The sequence below is a fragment of the Vanacampus margaritifer genome, chromosome 16 (genome assembly GCF_051991255.1).
Source record: "Vanacampus margaritifer isolate UIUO_Vmar chromosome 16, RoL_Vmar_1.0, whole genome shotgun sequence".
NCBI classification, from domain to species: domain Eukaryota; kingdom Metazoa; phylum Chordata; class Actinopteri; order Syngnathiformes; family Syngnathidae; genus Vanacampus; species Vanacampus margaritifer.
The window spans coordinates 1,230,258-1,246,911 of NC_135447.1; the positions used below are offsets into that span (position 1 = coordinate 1,230,258).

At 41.3% G+C, this 16,654-nt stretch overlaps 1 protein-coding gene across 3 annotated transcripts in view; it reads left to right on the top strand.

The window, feature by feature from the left end:
• gria4b (glutamate receptor, ionotropic, AMPA 4b) overlaps positions 1 to 16,654 on the top strand; it is an 83,001-nt gene that overhangs the window by 57,006 nt on the left and 9,341 nt on the right. For 2 of the 3 annotated variants that reach the window (XM_077547140.1, XM_077547138.1), the window contains exons 10-14: positions 25 to 231; positions 4,348 to 4,721; positions 11,975 to 12,173; positions 13,033 to 13,280; positions 15,853 to 15,967. In XM_077547140.1, coding sequence (XP_077403266.1) covers positions 25 to 231; positions 4,348 to 4,721; positions 11,975 to 12,173; positions 13,033 to 13,280; positions 15,853 to 15,967 — 1,143 coding nt within the window. The remainder of the gene's footprint in view (positions 1 to 24; positions 232 to 4,347; positions 4,722 to 11,974; positions 12,174 to 13,032; positions 13,281 to 15,852; positions 15,968 to 16,654) is intronic. The other variant, XM_077547139.1, reaches the window with a different exon arrangement.

Sequence of the window (16,654 nt, forward strand, 5' to 3'; positions counted from 1 at the left end):
CGCCCCGTCCCCCCCTTTGTGTAGGAGGGTCCCTACGTGATGCTCAAGAAGAACTGGGAGATGTACGAGGGCAACGACCAGTACGAAGGCTACTGCGTGGACCTGGCCTCCGAGATCGCCAAACACATCGGCATCAAGTACAAGATCTCCATCGTGCCCGACGGCAAGTACGGCGCCCGGGACCCAGAGACCAAGATCTGGAACGGCATGGTCGGGGAGCTGGTGTACGGGGTGAGACGAGACGTTTTGACGAGACGTTTTGACAATCTTGTACAAAAAAAAATACAGCCTCACCAGATTCTGCATTAAGCCATAATCCCGAAGGAATATTACAAAAAAATTGCGTGTTTTAGAGATGTGTACATGGCCGCCACACATAGAGAAGTATTGGATTTTTTTATTGGAATTCGTTTTTAGCTTGTTTTGACTTTTTTTTAAATTCAGTTTTAGTTTTTAGAGCAAGTTGGTTTGTTTCTATTTTTTTAAATGCTTTGTTTTAGTTTAGTTTTTTTTTTAGATTTAACATTAGTTTTAGTTTTTTTTATGTCAAGTATTTATTCATCAACAAAAAGGTCACAATATTGTGTAATGACGTGAACTACAACTTCTGTCAATTCAGATAATTATCACTGTCAAATGAATAGTAATGCAGATTAATAATAATAATTAGAAAGATAAAGCAATGACAAAATAAATTTAAAAAAAACGCAAGCTTATGTATATCAGTTGTCAACGATGAAAACAAGGGACATTTTTGTTATAATTATAATTAGTTTCACAAATGTAAGTTGTAGTTTCGTTTTTTTAAAGGCATTTTCATTATTTTATTTCGTTAAGGAACATTTTTTTTTCAACTTTAGTTCCTGTCATTTGGTTCGTTCCATGTTTTCCTTAGCATTGCCTTTGATTGGAAAGTTGCGCCCTACCAAAATGGCCGCCACTTTGCCGCACTTTTTATCCTGTCTGAAGTCTACTGACAATCCGTAGATGTCAAATTGTGGCCAATTCTGGAAGGACCAGGCTGTACAAAGGGACATTTTGAGTGGCGTGGACCTTCTGTCTGTCTGTTGAATCCAGGCTCATCTGTACTTAACTCTTTGACTGCCAAAAACGTTAAATAACGTTTAATAAAATCCTATGGAGGAGTGTCAAAGACGTTAAAAGACGTTTTTTTTTTTTTCAAAACAGAGGTGAAACTAACCATTTTCTATTGTTGATTACTGAAAAACGGAATAAGGTAGAAACAAACTTTTTTTTCTGATAAAAGATGGGAGTCCAATCTTTCATTTGGTAGTATGTGTGTTTCCATAGTCCAAACACATAATTTTCTGTGGAACTTGAAAGATCAGTCAAAAATGCTTAAATCGGCAGGCACCCACGGCATCCCTTTTCTGAAAACGTCTGGCAGTTAAGTCAAATAAAATAAAAAACACAGACGCAGCAATATCCCACCTTCACTGGGGTCAACATGAAAAGCAAAGGCGGATACAACAGGAAAGATTGCACTCTGTTCATGCTTGCTCATACGAAATGACTCACCGTATGCGCTCTCACTGCTTTTTGGTGAAATCAGTGGCCAAGTGAAATGTTTGTTCCGCTGCCTTTGGTTCTAATTGCGTTAATCCATCACTCTCCCTGATGTCTCTCCGTAATGAAGCGCTTTAAGTTTCCATCAGAGCTCATGCAAAATTAAACACCGCGTCGCACCATCATTAAATTCCGGCCCCCTTCCCCGCCCATGTTTGCTCATGCTCGGCCATTTTGTGTGTGTTTTGAGCCCCCCCACCACCGCCCCCAAATTAGTTTCAGTAATTCAAGGCGCCGGCCGCAATTACGGGAAGGTCCGAGTGTAATCGAGTTGGAGTGCAGCGAGGAGGAGATTTATGTGCACTTTGGACTTTTACGGCCACTGTGCAACAGAACATGTCCAGTTAAGTTCTCTTTAAAGGAAGCTCATCCATAGTACGAGATGAAATTAAGTTACACCCCCCAACATAGTTTATCTTCGATTTTACATGTTACTAAATTGAGGTTGTGTAAATGTCATCTGAAATGACGAATTTTGACTGACTTTGACATGATAGGGTTTCAGACGGCGTGGCTTGAAAGGGGCTCTTCATCCAGCCTAGCTACCAAGTCATGGCTGGGGGAACTCCGTGACAGGGCGGTATTATGCAAATTAGCGCCCCTGGTCACCTAGGGGCAGTGTAATGCTGTCATGTAGACAAACAAAGAAGAGTTTAACTCTTTGACTGCCAGACGTTTTCAGAAAAGGGATGCCGTGGGTGCCAGCCGATTTAAGCATTTTTGACTGATCTTTCAAGGTCCACAGAAAATTATGTCTTTGGACTATGGAAACACACATACTACCAAATGAAAGATTGGACTCTCATCTTTCATCAGAAAAAAAAGTTTGTTTCTACCTTATTCCGTTTTTCAGTAATCAACAATAGAAAATGGTTAGTTTCACCTCTGTTTTGAAAAAACGTCTTTTAACGTCTTTGGCACTCCTCCATAGGATTTTACTAAACGTCATTTAACGTTTTTGGCAGTCAAAGAGTTTTAACAACTACTATAAATTCCTGGTAGTTAAAGTGCAAACGTGTTTGAAAACAGTTTGCATATCAAATAGTGTGCACCCGCGTTTGACGGCAAAGGTTACAACTGAAGGCACAGGCCACCGACGGGAAGGTCCGAGGACACGGAAGCTGTCAGCAGGAAGATTCCACTCGGGGATTTGCTCCTGTTTCTTCCCGTTTCGTCTCGTTTCTCCCAAATGCCGAGCGCAAACGCGCCACTGACTTTTACCCTGCCGAGTCTTCTACCACCGGCTGTCGTCTGTTTTCCTGAGGATAAGAGGACTTTAAATCTCTTTCATCAGAGTGTCAGGTGGTCAAAACCAGGCCCGGAAAGCTCTTTGTTTCCCCCAGTAGAGCAGATGAGGCCGGGAAATGCCGCCATTAGTCTCCAACTGTAATCTGCTGTGTGGATTTCCAGCAAACGGCTGACTTTGTTCTGTCCAATTTCTGCCTCCCTGCGCTGTAAACACATTATTGTATCCTCCCCAGATGATACTTGTTTAGCTTCTCAGTAATAAGAGAGACTTTCGTGGCAGTTTCTTTGCCTTGACTTAGCGCTGTTGCTCTTAAATTGGATTGAAAGATGTGAGTCCGTTTTCTGAGCGCATTCCCGTTTCTTTCAAACTTCAACAGAAAGTGGAAATCAGTGTCGGTTAAATGAACATGACCATAAATCACTCAAGAGTCGCACAGGTAAAAATAAGAATCCACTAAATCCCATAAAAAATTTACACATTTAATGAAGACAGCTGGAAATTCCCTAAAAGTTGTACAGGTTCAAAAAAAAATTAAACTAAAACCTACCGTATATCCATTAGAAATTGGCCAAGTAAAAAAATAAAAATAAAATCTCTGAAATAAATGCATAGGTTAAAAACTTGTTGAATTAAGACTTCACAGTTGCTCTAAGAAGTGCACAGTTTACAGAAAGACTACCATAAATCTCTGAAAAGTTGTACTGGTTAAAAAAAAAAAAAGATGACCATAAATCCCCCGAAAGTTGCACATGTTAAAATGGGACTACCGTAAGCGTTTGGAAAATTGCAGGCGTAAATTCCCTAAAAGTTGCACAGGCCATCATAAAAATGCCAAAGTTTTACAGGTTAAAGCAAGTCTACTGTAAATTGCTCAAAATTTTAAATAAGGCTATTGTAATTCCCTGAAAAGTTGCAGTGGTTAAATTAAGATTGCCACAGATTCTTTAGTGTAAAAACAACTATTGTAAACCCTTGAATAGTTGCACTGGTTAAATAAATAATATAAATGCCCCAAAAGTTGCATGTTTCAAAACAAGATTCCCATAAATCCCCAATAAATTGCACGAGGTAAAATAAAGTGCAGTAAATCTCCTAAAAGTTATGCAGGTTAAAATAAAACTGTTGTAAATCTCGGCAAGGGTTTCCCAAGTTATAAAACTGTAAATCTCTGAAAAATGGCATAGGTTAAAATAAGATGACCAAAAATCTCCCAAAAGTTGCACACATTAAAATAAAACTGAAGCAGCGGCAAAGATGAAAATAAGACTTCCGTAAGTCCCCCAATTGTTGCTCATGCAGAAGTAAGACGACTTCAAAATCTGTACAGATTAATGTAAGACTTTTGTCAATCTTGCACACGTTAAAATGATGCTGCCATAAAGACCATAAAAGTTGCACAAATGAATATAAGACTAGCGTAAATTCTTGAAAATGTTCACGTGTTGCAAGACTGCCAGCGTAAATCCCAATTGCCTTTTCTGACCATTCTGGTTTCCTCCCAACATCCACAGAAAGCGGAAATCGCTGTGGCCCCTTTGACAATCACGTTGGTCCGGGAGGAGGTGATCGACTTCTCCAAGCCCTTTATGTCGTTGGGCATTTCCATCATGATCAAAAAGCCCCAAAAATCCAAACCGGGGGTGTTCTCCTTCCTGGACCCGTTGGCCTACGAGATCTGGATGTGCATCGTGTTCGCCTACATCGGCGTGAGCGTGGTGCTCTTCCTGGTCAGCCGCTTCAGCCCGTACGAGTGGCACACCGAGGAGCCCGAAGAGGGCACCGACGGTCCGCCCAGCGACCAGCCCCCCAATGAGTTTGGCATCTTCAACTCCCTCTGGTTCTCCCTGGGCGCCTTCATGCAACAGGGGTGCGACATCTCGCCCAGGTAAGACCTCGGCGCGTCTTACTGCGCGCTTTCTACTGCACGCCCGCCCTCGAAGCTGCGCTGGATTTCACTGGCTGATGTGGGAGGAGTTTCCGGTGTCCATACTTTTACTTCCGTAATAACCAGAAAAGCTGCCAGCAACTTGTCAATGGTAAAATAAGAGCAGAAATCACCTGATAGTTGCATAGGTTGAATTGTGCAAGGTATAACATAAGACTTACCGTAATGCCCATAAAACTTGCACAGGTCAATATCAGACTAGCATTAACGCCACAAAGGTTTGAATAAGATTTACCGTAAATCCCCAGCAAACTGCTCAAGTTTAATTCAAATTTAAGTAAAAAAGTAAATATGTAAATCCAATTAAAGTTAATTAAAATACTCCCATAATGTTTACTTACGGTAATTCTCATAAAAGCTGCTGAGGTTGAATTGTGCAAGGTATAAAATAAGACTTACCGTAATGCCCATAAAACTTGCACAGGTCAATATCAGACTAGCATTAACGCCACAAAGGTTTGAATAAGATTTACTGTAAATCCCCAACAAACTGCTCAAGTTTAATTCAAATTAAAGTAAAAAAAATAAATATGTAAATCCAATTAGAGTTGAAAAAAATACTCCCATAATGTTTACTTACGGTAATTCTCATAAAAGCTGCTGAGGTTGAATTGTGCAAGCTATAAAATAAGACTTACCGTAATGCCCATAAAACTCGCACAGGTCAATATCAGACTAGCATTAACGCCACAAAGGTTTGAATAAGATTTACCGTAAATCCCCAACAAACTGCTCAAGTTTAATTCAAATTAAAGTAAAAAAGTAAATATGTAAATCCAATTAAAGTTGAAAAAAAAATACTCCCATAATGTTTACTTACGGTAATTCTCATAAAAGCTGCGGAGGTTGAAATAAGAATTACCACAAAAAATATAAGTTTTAGATAAGAGTTTCATAACCCCTGAAAATTGCAGTTTAAAGTAAGAATTACCAAAAATCCCGTAAAATCGCACTTGTTAAAGTAAGACTTGCCATAAAATGTGCAAATGTCCCAAAATGTTGTATAGGTTCAAATAAGACTTAGCGTAAATTCCTGCGCAAATTAAAAGGAGACTACTATAAATTCACCAAAAGTTCATTTAGAAGATCGTAAATCCAGCAAAAGTTGCTCGGGTTAAACCAAGACTTACTTTCAATCCCCCAAAAGTTACAAATCTTTAAATACTGTAAATCCCCTAATAGTTGCACTACTCTTGAGGAGCACTTTTTGTGCGTCATCATCACATATTGACTTGTGTCCTTTGTCGCACCAGGGGCCTGGCCTGGCCTTTTTTTTTCTTTTTTTTTTTAAGCCTTTCTCAGCCGTGTGAATGGCTTTGCTCGGCTTAAAGTTCTGGTGAGATAAATTGTTTCAGCTATTTTAAGACTCCGCTCAAGTTGCAGTGAGTCTTTCCCATTAATTGTGCTTTTTTATCTGCGTTAAACCCGTATGGATCTCAAGATACTGTAATAATGTTGGTTAGATTGAGTCTTTCCAAACCTGGCATTACATGAGAAAAACAAGATGGAGGATCATGAGCAGTCAAAATATGCAGTGCAGTCCTACAACCGCAATAATCAGAATATTTGAAATATAGCGTTATCTTAGTAATGGCGGATTTTTTAAATTTTAAGAAACAATAAAAACATTTTCACTTACTAACACAAGGCTTGAAAATGGGGGATCTTCACCCTGCCTAGCTGCCAAGTCTTGGGCGAAGAAAGCCAGTCTGGGGTGGAATTATGTAAAGGACGTTAGAATCTTGTAAAAGTCAGAAGGATGGGTTTCTTTTGAGAAATAGATAATGAAGAAAACTTCAAAATATGTAACGATCATTTTCAGTTTCTTCTCCGGTACATTTGCGAGTATCGTAAACAATGTTGCAATCCTCACCGTGTATTTTTTCGGTTTGTCTTTATTGGCAACATTTGAATTTTATCACTTACAAAATCAACTTAAAATGAAGACAAGCAAAATAGCATCATATTTATTGTCGCGGCATAATAATCCTGTCAAATAGAAATTATAATGGGAATTAAAAAGAAATAAATCAGCGTGTCCAATTTAAATTTCTCACAATAGATGATAAAATCATCTGTTCTTTTTGGCCAGTCCAGCCTCTATTTTGGCCACTTCCATTCTCTCCTGATTTTTTTTTCTTTTAACTCATTTTAGGGAGTTAGAAATAGCTGGTAATCTTCCAGTTTTTTCTCCTCTCTCTTAAATAAGGGTTAATGCCATTCTTCCGCTCCCTCAAGGCGGCCCGAATAATGAATTCGGTGATTAATGTCCCGGTCTCCGGTGGTCGCGTCTCCGTGGAAACGGGCTAAAAGGGAGATTAAATAAAACGACTGACACAATAGCCGCTTTCATTGACAGGGGATGTTGACGTTTTTTTCGGGTGAGATGTCACAGTTGTGAACATTGCGTGCAATTATGACGGCGTACAGATTTTGGGATTTGTTTTTAAAAAAAAAATGGTCACAATGGGTTTGAAACGTAAGGTGGAGGTGTGGACTTGCAGTTTGGATTTAAGAGGTCAACCTCAACCCTATTGAGCAGGAGTCATTAGTATTTCAATTTTAACCGGTTCTTTGATTATTATTTTGCTGTCTCTGCTTAGAGGTTTCATTTCACTAACTGAGGACAAAAGTGAAGGCACCAATTGAACGTCTGCCTTGAAGGCCAGGCAGGCAAAAAAGCATCTTCAGGGATGCAAACCTCCAAATTTGCCAGTTTCCACTTGGCCGACCAGAAGCCGCCGAGCATTGTGCTCATCTATAGGCTTCCCATTATTCCCGAGCCCTGCGCCACTTCGCTCTCTCATCCAGCCGGAACGCCGCACAGCTGTTCCTTCCCGTGCCGCTTTTTCCGCCCCCATCAGCAGTACTCGAGTCTTTCTGTCGCACAAGCTGCCGACAGCTTTAAAGCCGAGAGGCAATTCCGAGTTGGATGGCGGGCGACGCCGCCGTCTGCCAATTGGGATGCTTTTCATCGAGCGGCCGCGGGTGCGGAAAGATTTTTATTCATTGTTGAGCTATTGTTGAAAAGGCTCCAAAAATAGCTGTTTATGCTGCAAAATGAGTTATAAATAAGTCAAGCAGCGTGACATCGGCCCCCAGGTGTCACCTCTAGGCCAAACAAGCACCTGCTCATTTATTTAGGCCCTCAACATAATTGTCACTTATTCGCCGGCAAGTCTTCTTTGACGCAATATTACACCTCGTTGTTTTTAATGTAGTAGATTTCAGATCATGTTAATTGTTTACATAAATTTGTAAAAATCGTGCTAGTTTGACCACACTTGTTGATGATTCTTGCAAAACTGTACCTACAAACGCGTACATAAAAACACTTACATGCCGTTGATATAAAAAAAAAAAAAAAAAACAATACAGTGCAACGTGCCCCATTTGTCTGCCATATGACAAACCGTAGCCGAAGCTAGCATGCAAGCTAACGTGCTAATCGCTAGCTTAGATGCTAATCGCTAGCTGCTAATCGTAAGTAAATTCTATCTAGCATCTCTCTGATAGAAACTTGGAATCAACAACCCCTCCCGTTTACAACGAGCGTACATTCCACACATTTACAACGTACACGACGTTCACGCTGTGCTTGGCTCAGAACACGGCGCCGATGACAAAGAATGACCTCAAATGTATAAAATAAACCTCAAGCTCAACTCAGTAACATTGATTATAGAACAAGGGAGTAGAACAAAACAAGAACATTTGTCAGACATAAGTGCTTTTGTTAGCTAGCAGGCTACTTCCCAGTTAATGAAAGTAAATAGAGGACATTAAGGTTGCACTAAAAAAAAAAAAAATACATCGTACCAATAGCCCACAGTCTTTTTTTTTTTACACCGAAACTAAATGAAAACAGTCGTCGTTTTGGCGAATCGGTTACTGATCAATTTGAGTAGAGTCACTTTCCACTTGTCTCGCTTTCTCCTCTCAAGGAAAAGCAAAATTGGTTCGTTATTACACTCGAGTCCTCCAGCTACAAAACATTTTTTGTTACATTTTAGATGCTCCGAAACTCTGCCAGTTTACTGAGGTTGAACCAACTGCGCAAACACACACACACACACACGCTCATGTTCTCATTTGGCCCCATTGCGCTGCAATTACTTTGCGGTAATCTGATTAACTTCGCGATCAACAGATGCCACCAAAACATCATTAAGAACATTTAATGAACGGATGCCACTTACAACCGAGGTTGTGTATTTGTATCTGTGCCATGAGAGTGTTGCATTTCCGCCACGGCAGCGAGAGAGAAAAAAAGGGGCCGACGCCTTGAAGTGGACCCTCTCCCGCCACTGAATCCCGCCCGCCCTGCGTTTACCACATGCCTTTCACTGTGAATCATCGTCAACGATTGAAGGCACGGCGGGTTCATGCTCATGGAGGCACAGTGAGGAAACGCCGATACCTTTTTGTTAAACTCAAGACGCTCACAAAAAGACGAACTGCAGAGATTCTGCACCAGGCTGCAGTTCGGCGTCATTTTGAGGAGTTTCATGGCCAACAATTGAAGATATCGTGACAAGATTCTCAAAACAGGATCTGCTCAAGACAAACCACGCCTGCTATCGCCACTAATGAAAACACAGAACTCCTAGAGCAGGCGGGAAGACCTCGATTCACCAACTGACTTCAGGTTGCTGAGTATCATCATCTTTTGAGGGACAAGACGTAATGTGTAGAAAAACTGCAAAAGTCTATTTGCTACATAGCGATTGCCTCACCAGCTGATTGCTTTCTGCACAGATCACTGGACAGCCAACCAAAAATGCCAAATTAACTATCAACAACTGATCAAATAGATCTCACCGGCATGTGTTTTTCAGATTTGACTGAGAACTTCTGTTTTTTAGGTTGTCATAAGAAAACACATTCGGCATAAATCCCTCTCGGAGTCGCCAACATCAAACATTTCTCTTAAAACGAGGCCATGGATGGACGTCATTGTTGTGAATTCACACCCACGTTCCTTCATGTCGCTCCGTTAAGTCCGCAAGGTTGACTTCACCTAGATCTGTTTACATCTTTTGTACGTCAGCTCGTCATTCCGCAGACGTAGAAAAAAAGGTAACATTTTGACTCACTATTAGAAAGTGCGGATACCTGCGAAAAACCTTAAGTTAATAATTACCGAAAAAGCCGAGGAATCGACTTAAGCACATTAAAAAAAGTATTCATAAATCCAACTGCCGGATATGGACCTGCACCACCACCCATTTATTCATTATCTCTTCTTAAAAGTATGGTCTTTCTCAATAGATGAGTGCGAATGCGAGCGTGGGGAGACAAGCGGAGGAAGTCATTTGTATTCAAATCCACAGCTAATGCGTCAAGTAAGCGGTGTGTGCGTGTGTGTGTGTGTGTGTGTGTGTGTGTGTGTGTGTGTGTGCGTGCTTGTATACGTCAGCATCCCCCCCCCCTCAGCGCCGCCTCAGTCAGTCCATGCTCAGAAAACCTCAGTGACGCAGAATGTCAAAAACTGTAAGACCAGAATCTTCTGTCCTTGGTCTGTATTGCTTAGCTTGCGAGGTTGGAGGGTTGTTCCAGGTGACGGGAGGTACGACACTGACCCGGGACAGATTACCGGCCAATTGCAAGACCGACACTAAGCAGTACATATCATGGTTCAAAAAGATCCAATCTGGAGCATCCCAACCTTTCAGTATCTCTTGTGTGGTGATGAAAGCTGAGAAATTGACAAAAATCTTCTGAGAATCATCCACTTTCTTTCACATCGGAACGGGACAAAATGCTCACTCGGGGTCAGGGTTGGGTTAGGTTAGGTTGGTAGGGTCAAGTCAGAGTAAGATGAGAGCAATGTTAGGGTTAAGGTTTGCAGTTGGGGTAAGACTAGAGTAGGGTTAAACAACCAGGTAAAATTACTCAGGGTTAGAGTTTAGGGGTTAGGAGCTTGGGTTAACCACCGATGATAGTGGCCAATATCCATTTGGGACTCAGATGACTGTTAAGGCCTTTTCACCCTGCACTTAGCAGAACGCAATGCACTGTCGACAAACCCATTCATTGGGTATGTGGTGAGGGGCTGGCACCACGGAATGGAGCTTTGCTGGGAGGCGGGACTATTGCCGTAACAAGACACCTGCAATAAAAAAAAAATAAACGACTAGAGCGTGGCGGCGCTGTGACATCAAAGTGGGCGGAGCAGTTTTATGCTAATTTTGACTCGTTGCTCGGACTTATTTACAGGTAACGGTAGCTGAATTGGAAAATGCGGTGTCTCGGTGTCCTGAGCTTTGGGACACAAAAGATGACGTCCCGCTACAATGAAGTCAAAATGTGGCAAAAGTCTCTTGTTTACTTCTTGGTCGGCTGCTACGTCAGCACTTCCAAATATGGGCACGCTGGCACCGGGATCGCGTTATCTTTCCGTTCCCGCCGCCCAATCCTTTTAAGTGCAGTGTGAAAAAGGACTTCAGTCCAGGATGTGGTCATGCTGGCTTGTTATCGAGGACCTGTCAACAACACACCTCGCTTCCACCTCCCTTTGAGCTGCAGAGGAGCTCGTTAAAAAAGGACTCTAAGTCTGAGGGAGCAATCGATGAGGTGCAAGCACCCGCTTCTTAACACGCGTGCGGTCACGCATGCAGATCACAAGACATTCGGTACCAGCTTCAGAGCCTAGTGGGACTTCTGGTTACAGGCCAGATGGCAATAAAAGTCCCGTTGCAGGGTGCAGTCGCGGCAAAAGCAGCGACTTCTCTGCGGATGTCTCTCTCTCACTTTGTCTCTCCGCGCTCGCCCCGATCTGACACGCGGGGCCTGCCGGGCTTTTGTATCCGCCGTTGTTTGATTTGCACCGAGGGGAGGTCTTGTTTGTTCTCCTCAATGCAGCATTTATGCTTTAAGATTCTCCTCACGCGCCGCCGCTCGGCAGCCTGCTATCTGTCTCCCCCGAGTGTGCAAAGCGGGGTAGCGCCGCCGTGGGGGTCTTGCAGCTCTTTTTATATCGGATAAAACCAATTGGTTTGTGCAGCCCAATCACCAATAATGAATGGAAATGGTCCGACGATCTGAGGTGGTAAAAGTACTTGTCCATTTTCTTCCACTTATCCAGGGTTGGGTTGTGGGGGGGGTCAAGATTTCAAATCGAGGACAATGAAGTAAGGAAGTATTTGGCTGCCGATGATCGATCCCGCTCCTCCTTGTCTCCCGCCCCCAAGGTCGTTATCCGGCCGCATTGTGGGCGGGGTGTGGTGGTTCTTCACTCTCATCATCATCTCGTCCTACACGGCCAACCTGGCCGCTTTCCTGACGGTGGAGCGGATGGTGTCGCCCATCGAGAGCGCCGAGGACCTGGCCAAGCAGACGGACATCGCCTACGGCACTTTGGACTCGGGCTCCACCAAGGAGTTCTTCAGGGTGAGTTGGGTGTTCCTCAGGGATTGGTGATAGATCTCTTTATCTTCTGAAACGTATTTTTGGCTTTTTGGGGGAAAACTTTTGTTTTGAGAAAACGAATAGCTCTTTCTTTTTTTTTCTTTTTCTTTCTTTTTCCAGGAGAGCTCAGTATTGTTCATTTGATTTGACATCATCATTGCTCTCCTTTTTTAAAAAAAAAAATAATATATATATATATATATATAAATTAAAAAGAAAAAAAAATTTAAATGTTTTTTTTTCTTTCTTTTTTTTAAATATATATACATATATATACATATACACACACACATATATATATATATATTTTTTTTTATTTTATTTTATTTTTTTGTGTACGTGGGTGAGCATGTGCGTGCGTGTGCGTGCGTGCGTGTGCGTGCGTGCGTGCGTGTGTATTCATCAGTTCACCTAAAGCCCATTAAAAAAAAAATCCCATACTAATAATATAATATAATAATAAATTGCCAAATGCAGAAACATCAATGTAAGTTATCACGATGTAGTGGCTCTCGCTAACAGACAGAATTAAGTAACCGGAATTAGGTTAAAAAATTCTATATACGCTTTTTCTACTGACCACTCAGCTTGGCGGGGTTTTCCTCGCCAGGTTCGGGTTAGAGTAGGGTAAGGGTATTGAATACAGGACTGGCGTGTTCCAGCAGTTTCCGTCAGAAAATTGAGTAAGTCCTGTGCAGTAGGAATAAGGCAGAACTTTTAAGGGGTAAACAAACTTTCTTTGCACCAGTTCACGCTTTACCAGAAGCAAAAATAAGTTCAACTTTGACGCCGGTGTTTCCTCCACCTGCTGGTGAACTCCCTCTCCTTTGAACCTTCCAAGCGCTCCAAGATCGCCGTCTACGAGAAGATGTGGGGCTACATGAAGTCGGCCGAACCCACCGTGTTCACCAAGACCACGGCGGAGGGCGTCGCGCGGGTGCGCAAGTCCAAGGGGAAGTACGCCTTCCTGCTGGAGTCCACCATGAACGAGTATACGGAGCAGCGCAAGCCCTGCGACACCATGAAAGTGGGCGGGAACCTGGACTCCAAAGGCTACGGCGTGGCCACGCCCAAGGGTTCACAGTTAAGGTGGGTGGAATAGTGTAACAATATGGCCGACGTGTTGTTATGGTATTCCACCTTCCCTGGTGTGCCGCCTTTTTTCCCGCCACTTCCTGCTTTGGTTTGGGCAAGCGGGGACTTTAGTGTGTGGACGTTTTTTGTTTTTGTTTTTAAAGCAATTTTCTCATCTGTGTTTGCTGCATGCGGCTTTTCATTGTGATCTAATCGACTGTATTCCCTCTAATAGTGGTCCGTACTTGGTCAACGGTCAAATAATAGATGCCTCAGCGTGAAATCTATTCACACACACAGAGATTCAGTTAACATTAACTCAGTCAAACCCAAAAACATCTCAACACGTTTTTTTAATACTTTGTCCTTCACTCCCAAAATCCTATTTACACGTTTTTTAGTTTTTTTTAATGCAAGAGCACACATGGTAGTTATTACAAAAAAAGGGCCAGCAGGTGGCAGCAGAGTATAAGAGATCAGCCAGGGCCATGTTGAAAAAAAGTAAAACTAAAACAAATATACTATTTTTTCTTGATGAAAGAAGAGACTCTAATCTTTGTTTTGGTAGGTTCCATGTTTTTTTTTAGCAATAGAACACAATATTTTGTGGATCTTGCAAAATCAGTCAGAATCCAGTAAAACAGCCGGGAGCGAAGGGGGTTGCTTCAGTGGAAATGGCTGCGCGTGAACGAGTTAAATCGTTCCGCCCCATTTGAACGCTGTTGCTAACCAATAGAGCAGCATTGCTTCCACTACTCAGTCCTGCCTCCGTAACATACCGAAGTCTCATTCCGAAAAATGCCTCCCGTCCTCTGCGCCAACCACTGTATGAGGGAATACGGTAATTTCTCCACAGGTGATCCTGCTCAGGTAAATTGTGTGTTTTCATTGCATGCGTCATTCATTAGTAACGCATTTTAAAGGAGACATGTTGTGCCATTTTGTAGATCTAACGTTAAAGGATAAAGAATTTTACAGCATGCTGGTTGAAATCACTTTTGGCCAAATGACTTTGCATATTATGTCCCCTTTAAATGAATCGGCGATACATTTATCATATTTTGCTTTTCTTCATTTCTTTGAATAAAGTGAGATTTTCTGGGGTGTCGCGAAGGCCCGACGCCGACGTCAACGCCGCCTCCTCGCCAAGGCCCAGAGGAATTTCCAGATGTGTAAATGGCTCAGCGCAGACATAGCGGGTCACGGTGAAAACGATCCCGATTTATTGGCGGTCGTCTGCGTGATTGTTTGCGTCCTCTTGCAACGTCTGTAAATTCCTCACGTGGTTGGGGAGCAGCTGCTGCTGCTGCGTTTTTGTTTTTTTTTGCACAGTCAGTTTTCCGCCAGGGGGAGAGAGAGTCCCTGACAGATCACCGTAGTCCCTCTCCAAGCCTCCATCTTGTTATTTCAAGGGATTATGGTCTTCTGCCATTCATGTGACAAAATCCAAACGGCGACTTGGCGAGGAGACGGCGTTGTCATTCAAGGCTTCGACTTCATCGACCCGTTTTGTGTCTCCGTAACCGACTGGATCAAAGCACACGCTAAGCCAAAAGCACACCGGCTAAATATACAATACTGTTCACTTCCAGTCCTGTAGGTGGCAGTAGCTTCCATTGCATTGCAACGGATAAGCAAACAGTGATTTCTAAATATGCAAACATGTAGCATACATTATTAATTTGAGGTTTTCTATGTACAAATATAAAAGCTGTTACTGTAACTCTAATTTTACAATTCAAAATCCAAGCTTTGTTGTACTTTTTTCCCAAATTTATTATTATTAAATCATTTTAAAACTCTTAAAATTTTGACTTACTTAAAATAATACCATGCATTTGAAAAATAATACATTTTAAATAACTATCAAACTAATTTGTGTGATTAGCAAAACATTAACTCAATAAAAAAATCATGGTGAATAATTTACATCTTTTTTTTATTTAAAATATGACTTGACTTGACTTCATTGTGATCCTGTCTGTAAAATAATATTTAAAAAAATGTAGAACATATTCATTTTACTGATTTATTTTGTTTTGACTTTGGACCAAATTATTAAATTCATTTAAATTTTAAATGACTAAAACTACTATTTTTTTTTACAATTTATTTAATTGTATTAAAAATTAGGGGCAAAATCAATGCCTTAAATTAAGACTAATGTTTCGACTTTATTATAAATAGTTTGGTACTTTTTTGATGTTATTAATATTTTCAATTAGAATTTAGAAAATCATTTTTAAATTCTTCATTTTATCATTATAAACATATTTGTAAAAAAAAAATTAAGTCTTAAAAAAAAAAAAATAATAATTTGCTTTGGATTGGACAAGCCAAATCTCAGGGCATAACAACAAATAAAATAAAAAAAAGAAGTGAGCTTTGGCTTTCAGTGTGTTGTGGTCCGGAAATGGGAATAATTGCACTGTATCCACTGTTGTCTTCCGCTCTTTATTGCTTTCCCTCCCCCCCCCCTCTCTCTCTCTCTCTCTCTCTCTCGCTCTCTCTCGCTCTCTCTCTCTTCCCGCCCAATTGGAAGTACACACTCACCCTTTTCATCCAATTTCTCTGTATGCTTGTGAAGAAGCGCCGTTAACCTGGCCGTGTTAAAGCTCAATGAGCAGGGCCTGTTGGACAAATTGAAAAACAAGTGGTGGTACGACAAAGGAGAGTGCGGCAGCGGCGGCGGCGGCGAGAAGGTTAGCCGCTCACGTGGGCCGCACGCTCGCGCTCACGTCTTTCTTGTCATGTGTTGTGCTGGCAAACGGGCGCATCTGCAGGGACCAGTGCTCATCTTTTGTTCTTTTTTTTAAGGGGGGGGGGGGGGGGGGGTTGTCAACATAAAGCGTGTAAGCCACACAAGAGCATTTACATCCTGGTCGTCGGGGTTGGGCAAAATAGGCAGGAATTTAATTGAGCTGCTGTTTCCATAAAATTGGTTCATAAAAACTATATTTTCAGTTCATTTATCCTCATTAAATAATTAGTTGCAATGGAATTCATTTATTGCACATGATAAAATACAAGAATAATGCTAAATATTTGTATTTGATCAAACAATTGTATGTACTTATGATTATATACGTTAAATATATAATATATGCATACACATTAAATCTAAATGTGATTTTTTTATTTTTTTTTAATGAGTGAATTTTTATTTTACTTAAAATCAGTGATGGACTTCGGGCCCTTACAGTATACACCTTTTGAACATGAACACTTACAGTAATTAAAATAAATAAAAAAATGAAATAAAAAAACTTATTTTAAAAAAATTTAAAATGTAAATATGTAACAGCTAAAAATTCAACGTTACTTAAAAGTTAAATACAAATGTACTGCATTTGAAAAATGTACTTGAAAGGTGCCTTGAGATATGAGTG